Source organism: Lonchura striata, chromosome 15 (genome assembly GCF_050655825.1).
Source record: "Lonchura striata isolate lonStrDom1 chromosome 15, ASM5065582v1, whole genome shotgun sequence".
Taxonomy (NCBI): Eukaryota; Metazoa; Chordata; class Aves; order Passeriformes; family Estrildidae; genus Lonchura; species Lonchura striata.
Genome location: NC_140717.1, coordinates 6,782,900 through 6,794,487, shown reverse-complemented (window position 1 = coordinate 6,794,487; position 11,588 = coordinate 6,782,900). Strand labels below are relative to the sequence as shown.

General features: G+C 57.6%; 1 protein-coding gene across 4 annotated transcripts in view; it reads left to right on the top strand.

Moving 5' to 3' along the window:
- The first annotated feature begins 9,684 nt into the window (after nt 1-9,684).
- SRRM4 (serine/arginine repetitive matrix 4) overlaps nt 9,685-11,588 on the top strand; it is a 46,338-nt gene continuing 44,434 nt past the window's right edge. For 2 of the 4 annotated variants that reach the window (XM_085593065.1, XM_021549948.4), the window contains exon 1: nt 9,685-9,937. In XM_085593065.1, the coding sequence (XP_085449191.1) occupies nt 9,807-9,937 (131 nt within the window). In that variant the 5' untranslated portion in view covers nt 9,685-9,806. The remainder of the gene's footprint in view (nt 9,938-11,588) is intronic. The other 2 variants (XM_077787152.2, XM_021549947.4) reach the window with 1 other exon arrangement.

Below are 11,588 nucleotides of genomic sequence, written 5' to 3'. Positions count from 1 at the left end.
AGACACCTTCCCCCGGTTAATTACTGCTAACGGGGAGGGGATGGCTGGGCTGGGCTTGGTGAGCTGGACGTTCCCAGTGATGCTGAGGGCGCCGGGTGGAGCAGCCCAGGATCCTCGGGATGCTGGGCACTGAAATGGAGGGATGGGCTGAGAGCTGTGGGGGCAAACAGCTCCCGGCCGGGCCAGGGCTGTGCTGGTTTTGGGGACCACGGGCTGTGCCACCGGCAGCGCCCTCAGGGACAGGGCAGCAGCCCGATTTGTGCAATAATTAATTCTGCTTTGATCATCTGCTGTGTAAATCATCAGTGGCCAGGAGTTAATCATGCATATGAAATGAATCCTTCTCCTGCCTTAATGAGCGCTGAGTCGTGACCGGCATCTGTTTACTCCTGACACTTTCATCTCTTTGACAGTCTGAACAATCAGTTGTTTCCAATAATCTCCTTTTTATTCCATTAAGTACATATATATATATATATGTGTGTGTGTGTGTGTGTGTGCGTATGCGCTCACAGTCTGAGAGCAAGCAGCCTTTTACTTCATACTGCTCCCACCCTTGTCCCCCTAATCTTTATTTTTTTAGTTGCAGTTAAGGATTTGTTTCTGAGAGCAGTGCAGGGGCTCTGCAGGCACCCAGCTCCTCGCTGTCCCACCGAGGATGATGCTGTTGGCAGGACTCCTTCCTCCCCAGCTCTCTGAGGCTGGGCTTGGCACAGTCAGCAGCAAACACGGAGCCTGTGCGAGCGTTTCTGCCTCCATCTACCTGGAACGAACCGCAATTAATCCACCGGTTGCGCCGCCAACGCGGCGTTGTAATTGGATTAATTAGAGCGGAGCTGGCGGCCGCACTGGGGAGGTTTGGCCTTGGCTGCAGCCTCCTCCGGAGCTGGGACCCGTGGGACCCGTGCCACCCGTGCCACCCGTGCCACCCGTGCCACCCGTGCCACCCGGGCGCTGGACCAGCAGCCCCGGGGGATGCTGAGGCTCCCCCGGCCGCGCTGCCGGAGCCGCCGCTGGCTCCGCGAAGCGATCCGCCGCTAATTGGAGCTGATGAGGCGTGGCCTGCTTAACGGGGCTTGTTAGAGGCAGCAGGAGCGGAGGGGTGGGTTCTGCTAGCACCCACCTCGGGTTGAGGCAGGGGGGCATGGCATCACCTTCCCCACCAGCCCTGGCTGTCTGAGGGGCAGTGGGTGGTGTTCCCCCTGCCCCAGGTGTTGGGGAGAGGCACGGAGGGAGATGAAAGGGGAATGTGAGTCCTGCAGCAAGGCTGATAGCACATCCCAGTCATGCTGGGCCCTGCTGTGCTGCTCTGCTGCTCCTGTGCCAAGCCTGGTGCCCATCTGCCATGGGGAGAGGTGGGGGACAGATCTGCAGGGACGTAGTGCCCCTAGGCGCCAGGAGCATCCCTAAAGGCTGTGGGAGGATGTCAGCCGTGCTCTCCCCTGGCTCAGCTGGAAACCAGTGGCCACAGGGGATTTACAGCAATTGCCTAAATCAACTGGAAAAGCCTTGGGAGAGCCGGCAGTTCCTGTGCCGGGGGCTGCAGGAGCCCTGAGCTGGCTGCTGGTGCTTCTGAAACCCTCAGGGCAATCCTCACTGGGGCAGGGCCACCCTCAGCTAACCAGAGCAGTAAAAAGCACCCCCAGACTGCTGAGAACAGGCTCTGCACCCTAAACCATCGGGACCCAAGGCTGTGGGACCCCATCCCTGCTGAGGGGAGCCAGGACCCAGCAGTGCAGCCACCGACCCAGCTCAGGATGCTGTGGAGGTGACACCAGCAGGCAGGACACAGCCTCTAGGTACTCTATTCCTCCCTTTACCCAAAAGGAAGAGCAAAATCCCACCGGCTCCTTCATTCTCCAGAAAAAGAATGTGTTTGTTTGTTTTTTTCTGGGATGAATCAGCCTCCCCAGGAGGCAGCTGGGGTGAGGTGTGGGATGCAGCCTCAGTGTTCACCAGGTAATTGGGAGCTGAGATGTCCCAGCAAGGACATCAAGGCTGATGCAAGGGAGAGTGGGGGTCTCTGGCCAAGCAGGAAGGGTTTGCTACAGCCCTGGGCTCATCCAAGCTGCCAAAAACAGGGAAGAGAACGTTTCCAAGATCCAGGCTTACCCAGATACCCCCAACAGCTCTGGAGCCCGTGGGGCACTTGCCCCACCGTGGCTGGAAGATCCCGTTGTCCTCAGGGATCTGCTGTGACCTTTGGGCGAGCTCCAGGAGCTGTCAGCTCTTGACCCAGCTTGCAGAGCAGCCTGAATGGTGGCAGCAAGGTCAGCGAGATTTGGGGCCCCTGGACACGTCCCTTGTCACATCAGTTCCTGCAGTGTACTTGCCTGTAATTTAGCCTGGTTTAATTGTGCTTAAATTAGCCACAAATGGAACAGCACTGCAGCTGCTCTCAAAAATATATAAAATTACAGCACACTAAAACATTTTCACGTTTCATTAGTGCATCTTAATGGGAAGTGTCTGCTCCCCAAACTCTCTGTTTACCCTCCAGAGCAGTAAAAGTTTACACGTTAGCAGTTGTGCTGCCCATTAACACTGCCAAATGCTCTGTGTGTTTTGCAGGGGTACTGCTGCTCCCCACACGGGTGGGAAGCTTAAAACTGAGGGGAGTGGGTGCTCTCCTGAGCATCTCTGCATGGCTGGCAGCGAGCTGGGCAAGGAGCACCCCGAATGCCAGGTGGGAGCGATGCCACCCACAGGAGAAGCAGCAGAGCCCCTCTCCCAGCATGGGGCTGCCTGTCCCCCCAGCTTTAGCAAAGCTCCAGCTCCCCCCAAGCAGGGCAATGCCTCCAATCCAAATCAGGAAGCTTTTTCAGTGGAAGCAGCATTTCAGCAGAAGCCTATTTAACGCTTAGGCTGACGCCCTCGAGTGCTTTATTTTAAAGCATTTTTTGTTCTTCTCCATTATCAGTAATAGTCTATAAAAGCCAAAATGCAGCACTTTCCTCCCTCCTGCTCCATCCCCCTGTGGTGTGAGCAGCTCTGCGTGGCAGGGGCTGAGGAGGCTCCTCTGTCCACTGCTCCCACTGCCCCAGCACAATCATCCCGAGGGGGGAAAATCCAGGGAAAAAACTCAGCGCGAGGTGATTGCATGGGGTCAAACCACTCATCCCATCAGTGTTCCCCAGGCAGATTTTGTTAAATACCTTTGGTCTCGGGCAGCATCTTCCCGGGGGTTCATGCAATGAGTTTTAAGATCAGAATCCAAAATGAAAGGGTGGGATTGCCCCTTGTCTCTCTCCCACCCTCTCCAGATCTCAGCTTCCCCAGGGAGATGGACTTTTGTGCAAGGGGTGGCCAAGGAAGGGTGAAGGCTCGGGCAGTTTGGGCAATTCAGAGCTTCTCTCGTGGGCTCAGTGCAGGGAGGTGCTGGAGGAGAGGAAGCAGGAGCTGGGCTGTCACTGAGAGCTGGGCTGAGCCAGGGATGGAAACATCTCACTGCTGGCTTGGAGCAGGGCGTGTATCCCGAGTCTGACCCCGTCCACCGCTCCCAAGCCCGATGCCTTCCTGCTCTGCAGCCCAAAATTGAGCTGAGCATCCCCAAACTCCCTCCTCCTGCCAGGGCCGAGCTGAGGCTGGGATCAGCCGAGCTGAGGCTGGGATCAGCCGAGCTGCACTAACCACTCCAGCATCCAGCGGTGCTGTCCGTGCGATCGGAGGCTGCCGAGTGCCAGGGGAGGGCAGGGAGAGGCGAGCAGCCTCCGCAGCTCCGGGCAGAGCATCCTCGGGGCCCCGGGACCTTGCCCGCGGTCAGGGGCTGCCCGTGCCCAGCCAGGAGCTCTGCAGAGCCGGGCCCTGTCTCTCCTGCTGGGACACGCGTGGCTGCGGGCTCTGTCCCCTCCGTCCCCTCTGCCAGCTGGGTGTGACCTTTGGTGGTGGCACTGGGGGAGCGGCAGCGGCTGCGCAGCCCCGAGGCCGGCTCGCCTCCATGCCACTTCCACTCAGAGGGGGAAAAATCATATTTTCGGCTCCAACCCTCCATCCCCCTTTCCGGTCTGGAGCTGTTTTAGAGCCAAAGGGAAGGAAAGGACGTGGCCTGGCTTCCCTGCCTCCCTCTGCTCCTCATTCCGCTCTTCCCGGCGGCTGTGAGCGCCTTTGCCTGGGAGCGCTCGCAGCGTCTGTCCTGCGCCTTTTGCCCTTCTACTGCCTAAATATCCGGCCAGGCGGCTTCACTGGGTAAGCAGGGAAGGAAAAAGGCTTTTGCTGGAGCAGACACTCGGGCAGGTGAGCTGCAGAGCCCCCTCCTGCCCACAGAGAAGCTGGCTGCTTTCACGGAGGCCAGCATGGAAAGCCAGGGTGGGACACAGCTGGTCCTGGGGAGAGGGACACAGGCTGGGCAGGTCCCTGCTGTCCACCTGGAGATGATGGAGAGGCATCCTGAGATCCAGGGCCTGGCTGGAGGTGTCCCACCCCGTGCTGCTCCCACTGCCATCGTGGTTTTTCACACTCAAACCCCACAGGTTTCCTTCTTCCCTGCACAGCCAGTGCTGATGGAGGGGACGTGGGCATCCTCATCCTTTATCGACCCAAACGAGGGGAGCACAGGTCCTCTCCCCAGTATCAGCCCCAGCAGCCCCCTCACACCAGGTCCAGCATCCTGAAGCTCCCAAGCTGGGCACTGATGGATGGCCCTTGTGGGCAGTGGATGCCCACAGCCTCAGCCCTGTGCAGGAAAAGCTGCAGCTCCACTTCTCCCTGCCCTTATTTACTGCCTGGAGGAGCTTGGGCAGGGTGATGGAGGGAGGGGACAGGGTGGTTGCCTTGCAGCTGCCCCAGGGCCGTGGGCACTCCTGGGTTTCCTGTGGGTGGAAAATGCTCTTCTGTGGGTGGAGAAAGGAAGGACAAAAAAATAAAAAAAGAAAAGACATCTTTGGTGAGTGCCTCGACCTTGGATTCAGCTGGCTGTGGGGACAGGCAGGGTGGGACACTTGGGTGCTGGGCTCTGCCCAGGGCTGAGGGGTCAGCCAGGAGCCTTGCAGGGAAAAAGGCCATAAAACAAGTATTTTCCCCTGGAAAGGTGGTGAATTCCCTCTTGCAACAGTTTGATTCTGCCAAATGTGTTTAACCAGGCTAAAGGTGCTCTAGCAGCAGCGTCCCAACACCATCTGAGGGTTTTTCCCAGCTTGGCACACAGGACACATTGTCCTGTGGCTGTTGCTGCTTCTTCCCCCTGCAGGCCACTCCTCATTCAAAACCAGCTTGGATCCAGCCCCATGAACATCCTCTGCACAGATCCATGGCCAAACCAGTTCAGCATCCATCCACATCTCCCACAGCAGAGCATCAGCCCTCCTTCTCCTCCTCCTCCTCCTCCTCCTGCTCCTCCTGCTCCTCCTGCCCAAAGCAGGCTGTGCCTTGCAGGATCCCCCTCCTGCCAGGCAGGGCAGAGCCAAGGAATAATTGGTTGGTGCTTCTGGAGTGCCAGGAGCAGAGGGCACTCCCAGCCTTTGTTTATTGACTCTTGACATAATGACTGCTTCCAGAGATAATGACTGACTTTCTGCCCTCTCAGTAAACCTGTTTGGCTGGGGAATGGGTGGAGTGGTACCATGCCAATGGAGGTGGGAATGGGGTGGATTGAGCAAATCCAGGTTCTGGCTCTTCATACTGGGTACAAGCCAAATAAGAAAACAAAACAAAACAAAAACAACAACAAAAAACCAACACCCAATATTTATAGAAAAATATTTGTGCAGCTCCAGGACAAGCCCAGCTTTCTTCTCCCTACTAAGGGGAACAGATTAAAACTTAATCCTAGCTAAACACATTTTCTCCTTTCCCTCCCTTGGGGTACCTCCTGCACACACACAGCTTCTTGCTGCTGATCCCTGCTTCCCTTAGGCTTGTCTTCCTCAGCAGCAGCCCAACGCCCACAGTGGGTGTTCACCAGAGCAGGGACCCCTCTCTTCTCTCCACACCCTCAAAATCAAAGCCTGAGTATGAGAGAAGATGAGGGCACAGGGCCTTTTAAACAGGGAAGAGGGAAAAGCAGGAGAAGGCATGGCTGGGGTTCCTCTGGCCCTGAGCCAGGTGGGTCCCTCTCCCATTTCCCAGGGGGTTTGGATGCTGAGAGGAGGTTTGGGAGGTAAAGAAGGTTCTGGGTGTTTAATTGTGGGGTACAGGGGGTTGTAGGGCTGCAGAGTCAAGTGTGACAAGCAGGGCTGGGGGCCAGCAGCCTGAGGAGAGCCCAGTCTGCAGCCCCCCATGCACACGGGGGAAGCCCTTTAAAAGTGTCACTCAAAAAACTCCCAAATAATGAAAGAGGAGCACTTCAAATAAGATAGCTTTTATATTTTGTATTATTTATATTTTATACTATTATAGTTTCTTTTATTACTAGGTTCTGATTAAGAGGAAAAGTGCAATTATCCTTTAAGTCTCAGTTTCCCTGTTGCCATCGCAGGACTCACTCGCTCTGCTACAGTTTATAGCAAACATTTGAACCTGGCAGAGCCCCACGTTACTGCTGCAGCTGTAAATAACCCGGGCTGGCATTTATGGCTCTCCCATGGGTGACTAACTGAGGGCTCTGTGCTGCTGGCAAGCAGTGGTACCACAGGGCAGGCAGCACCTGAGGGGACTCCAGGGATGCTGTGGCCACGTCCACCCCCATGGGACCAGACCCACAGCCCCCATAGGGACACCAGCCCCAGTTCAGGGAATGCCACGGGTTAATAGACACACCAGAAATGCACAGCATCCTTTCTGCTTGTGATATAGTGCTTTTTCTGGATATCATGTAATACTTTCTCAGGCTGTTTATTTCTGAGACAATTTATTACTGTGCACTTATTCTATAGCGGGGAAGTCTATTCCTGGGAGCCTCCGTTAACCGAGCCAATTGCTTAATTGGCTCACTGATGTCTCCACAAGGTGTGCCAGGAGAGAGGCTCTTGTAATGATCACAGCCTTCCTCCTGCCCACACACCACCCGTGCTGCTAATTTAATAGTGCAAACATTTATTATTCCTTTTATTTGGGACTTAACGTTAGGGTGATTGGCGAGATCGCTGGTGGAAGGGGGTGAGATGCCCTGGAGTGCCAGTGGTTGCAGCTAGGGGTGGTTGGGCTCATCCTGCAAAGCCCAGGGGATGGTGATGCCCTGCAGGAGTTGTGGTTAATGAGGCTCCAGAGGAGGGTTGGGGCTGACAGTGCCGGTGGGGCTCCTGCCTGACCCTCACCCCACGTTTGTGTCACTCACCAACAAAACTGAGCAAGACTGGGGAGCGTGTGTACTTACACCTATCTCTGTTAATTGAGTTTAACGTGCTCTGAAGGGGAAACAGGTTCCTAATGAACAGCTTGTGTTCTGTGGAAATGACTGGAAGGGCCAGAGGAAAACCAAGCTTGGATTTGCTCGGGTGGGGAGTCCCAGCTGGGCCACCAGTGACTGTCCTGGGGCTGCTGTGTGTGCCCTCCCCAGCCGTGCTTTCACAGCGTGGCAGCTCTAGCCCTCTCAAATTCTTTCTGACGTTTCCCCCCCGTCTCAGCCCCCTGAATTATTAGGCTAGCCCAGAGATCTGAGGCTTTGAGGGGAGGAATATCAGGAGATGGCAAAGATTTCCAAAAGAAGCTCTTACCCTGATATATGTTGGTGCAGCTCTCTTTATTCTGTGATGTCCAAGGGGAGAGCGGGGCAAAGGAGGACGAACAGGAAATGTCAGGGGTCTATATAGACTTTGGACAGGGTGGGCTTCTCTGGCTCTCTGCCAACCCCCTTGGGGCAGGAAGGAGGGGTCCAGGGTTATCTGATCAGAGTCACAGGGTCCTGGGGAAGGGGGAATAGAGTGCCCATGAGCTCACTGTGACACCTTTCTGTAGCGATTGCTGCCTGCTCCAGGACGGTGTAGATGAATGGAGACGAGAGATCTCTGCAGGCTGCTCTTGGGGTATCAGGTTTATTAGGGATGGAGAAAGGTCCTGCCTCGAGCTGCCAGATGCAGCACGTGGCAGGGCTTGAGAGGATGAGGGAGGGGAGAGACAAAAGGATGCTCTAGGAGAGGGAGACGGGGAGTTCCAAGAGGAGGGGAAGTTCCAAGAGGCCGTGTGGCCCCTCGGAGCCCCTTATCAGGGGGCTTCAAGGTGGGCTGGAACAAGACTTGGGCCAGTGGGGTTACAGGCACTTGATGTCTTAGGGGAGGGATACAGGTGCGAGGTGAACCGTACATTTTGGGGGGTGAGATGGAACAGTCTACTTGACCCCTGGATCCATCCATAGGCAAGGGCATTGTCCGGCTAGCAGAGAGGACTGTTCTCATCCTGGCTGTATTATTTATGAATAATTATATTTATCCATCCTTCCCAACACCTTTCTCCTGCTCCTTCTGCCCTTTGCTGCCTGTGACTGTGCCTGGAGGATCCCCGCTCTGACACCTGCCCGCGGCATGTGCAGCGTGCCCTGGGCTGGAGCAGCGGCTCCGAGCCGGCCTTTCCCAAGCATCGCCCTTGGGCGGTTTCCGGGGGGAGCAGCCTCCCAGCCAGCATCTCTGCGCCGTGCATGCACGCTGTCCTCCCCTGACGGGTTTTTAGGCATTGTTTGGCAGAGCTGACAGCGTTTCCATAAGCCCTGCTGGATCCGTGCCCGCTGTCGCTGCTGCCGCCTCCCCGGCATCCATCCCCAGCCGCCCGTGGCCCCGCGGCACAGAGCGCAGCCCGCTGTGCCGCCGCTGCTGCGGGGCCGCCGCTGCTGACCCCGGCTGACGGGGCAGCGAAGGAGGAGCTGGCAAACAACGCCGCCAGAACGAGCCTTCTGCTAGTGTTGGATTTGTCGCAAAGAAGCGATTAAGTTTCCCCCTGATTTTCCTTCTTCTCCGGCTCCCACCGCCTATTGTTCCCGGCTCCATTATCTCCCCGCCGCTTACATAAGCGTATCGTGCCGGTTTCTGAGGCACAATAGAGACAGTCTCATTCATCCAAGGTCACCAGCTTTTACTTGCGCTTCAAAGCATGTGGTAGAAGGAGCGTTTCATCCTAAAGACGTTTTTATTGTACTCAGCGCAGAGGCTGAGGGAAATCGCAGCGCTGCACTTGCACCGCCCCAGCTCTTCTTCCCTCCCCACGCCTCCGGTCCTGGCGGGTCAAATCCTGCCTGGAAGGTGAGGAATTGTTTTCCGTGCTGGTTGGGACCCCACTGTGGGATTCCAGCCTGCCACCGCACTGGAGCCGAGGAACAGCGTGCTCCATCCCTGCCCCTTCCCAGTTAAATGGGAAGGGAGGTGCAGAGTGGGGAAAAGAGGTTGTATTTCGAATTCTCTGTCCCATGTGGGTCTCGGTATGGACGAGCACAGAGCGGTCTCTACGGCCTCCTGCTGCTTTCTCCCTCAGCTGTGGCTCCAGGCTCTCCCTGTCTTTCCTTGTGTGTGTCGGGACTGGGCAAACACGAAGGCTGCTGGTTGCTGTGCCCTGGAGGGTCTGTGCCCCGCAAAGGGCAGAGTGCAGCCGTGCCCGCGACCCGGCAGAGCTGGGCAAGGCAATGACGGGGATGGCGCACGGCCGGCGCTGGGGGCTGCGAGGGGGTGCAAGCCCCGCCGGGAGCGGCGTGCGGGGCCGCGGAGCCTCCCCGGGCCGGGCTCCGCCGCTCCGGGCGCAGCTGCGGCGGGGGCGGGCCCGGGGAGGGGACGGCGGCGGGCCCGGCCCCTGTGCCCGCCCCGCCGGCACAAAACGGGAGGCGGGGGCGGCCGGGGCCGCACTCCCCGCAGCGGGCCGGGCTGCGGGCCGGGCCGGGCGGCGCGGCGCGGGGGATGTAGCGCTCAGCACCGCGGACAGCGGCGGGGCCGGCCGCGGCCATCCCCGGGGCCATGGCTGGCGTGCAGCAGGGCGAGAAGCAGCTCTTCGAGAAGTTCTGGAGAGGCACCTTCAAAGCTGTGGCCACGCCGCGACCCGAGAGCATCATCGTGGCCAGTATCACCGCCCGCAAGCCGCTGCCCAGGTAAGGGCTACCGGGGCAAGGGAGGGGGGGCTCTGGGAGACCCTGCACCCCTCACCTCTGGTCCTCTTCCCACCATAAGGAGAGCCCTGAGTGTGACCCCCCGCCACCAGCAGTTCCTGGCTGGAGGAGCCCCTATGCCTGAGGCTGGGGGATGCTGGCTGGCTGAGCCCCCTCCCTGGGCAGGTGCTGTGTTCCAGAGCAGGTTTGGGAAACTTTGGCTCGGTCGTGCTTGGAGCCTGGGAGCAGGGTGAGGGTCTGCAAAGCTCCAACTGGGCTACAGAGAGGGGCCAGTGGTGGGGGGCATCAGCTGGAAAGTGTGGCCAGCTCTATCCCCGCTGTGCAGAGCCCTGGGGTGTGTGTCCTGCTGGTGGCCTTGTCGCTGTGTCAGCCCTTCACCCCGGACCCTTGGGCAGGTGAAGCCTGGGGAGGGAAACAGCCCCCTGGGGCTGGACCCTGCCTTGTCACCGAGGGGAGGCTGGTGTTCCCCCTGGGGATACGCAGCACAAGCAGCCTGGTCACTGCCATGGACAGGGACAGCTCTGGGGATGGTGTCCCCCGCATCCCACAGCCAAGCAGCCGTGACTTTGCTCACCCAGTATCTGTCCTGTCCTGCTGCTCCCAGAAAGTCGAATCCCCCATGTTTTCCAGAGGCTGAGCAACAGAGAAATCTATGAAAAGAGGCAAGGGGGCTGCAGGTGCCCCTTGAGCCTTTCTGCCAGGCTGTCACACGGGCAAAGGTCCGTGTGGCTTCCTCACAGCCATGCATGCTCTAATTTAGACCAGCTTTATTTTGCTGATTGTCTCAGTATTTGTTAGTAATATCCTATCTGTGCTGCTTTTATAAACAAAGGACTTTTTTGCTGGCTCTCCTCTCTCTTTGCTCTGTTTTTCCTCTGCTGGGTTCTGCCCAGCTGGCGTGGGGAACCAGCCAAAGTTCCATGGAGGTGCTGTATCTGTAGAGGAGAGGGGCTGCAGGAGGCTGGGTGTTGGGGACTCAGGCTGTACTAGGGAGGAGAGAGATCCTTTGGAATGAGCCATTTCGGATGCTTCCCGTGCCAGTGGAGGCTGTGAGCCACAGCAGCAGTGGGGATGGGGGTCCCTTCTGCCCCTGCAGCCCAGCTGCTGAGTGTGAATTTTTCCGATCTCTCGGATTTCCTTTAATCTGGGTAGGAAAATGAGAAATGCATGGGTTCAGCCCCCAGTTGAGAAGAAACTCTTGCTTCCACAGGCAGTTTTTGCAGGGATTCAGCCTTTGTGGCGGAGAGGAACCACCGTGTTTTTCTCCATCCCTGCATCGAGTATGGTCAGCACCTGAAGAGCTGAGGGCTGACTCACACACACACTCCTGCCTGGAGCTTCCTGAGTGAGCAGTGCTGCTTAAATATCTTGCAGTTGGAGGTGTAATAAGGCAACAAATTCGGGTTTTGGGGAGATACAGCCAGCCTGGGTGCCAGGATGATGCCTGGCTCTATCTAGCCAGCAGTTTGGATTGCGCAGACATCGTGGTGGGGCTGAGCACCGCGGCTCAGGGTGGTTGCAGATGCATTAAAAAGTTCCCAAATGTGTGCACCTCTCCGTGCTGTCGGTAGTGACAGCTCTGGTGGGAGTGAAACAGTCCAGGAGCTCTTGGCACAGAGCAAAGCAGCCCCGC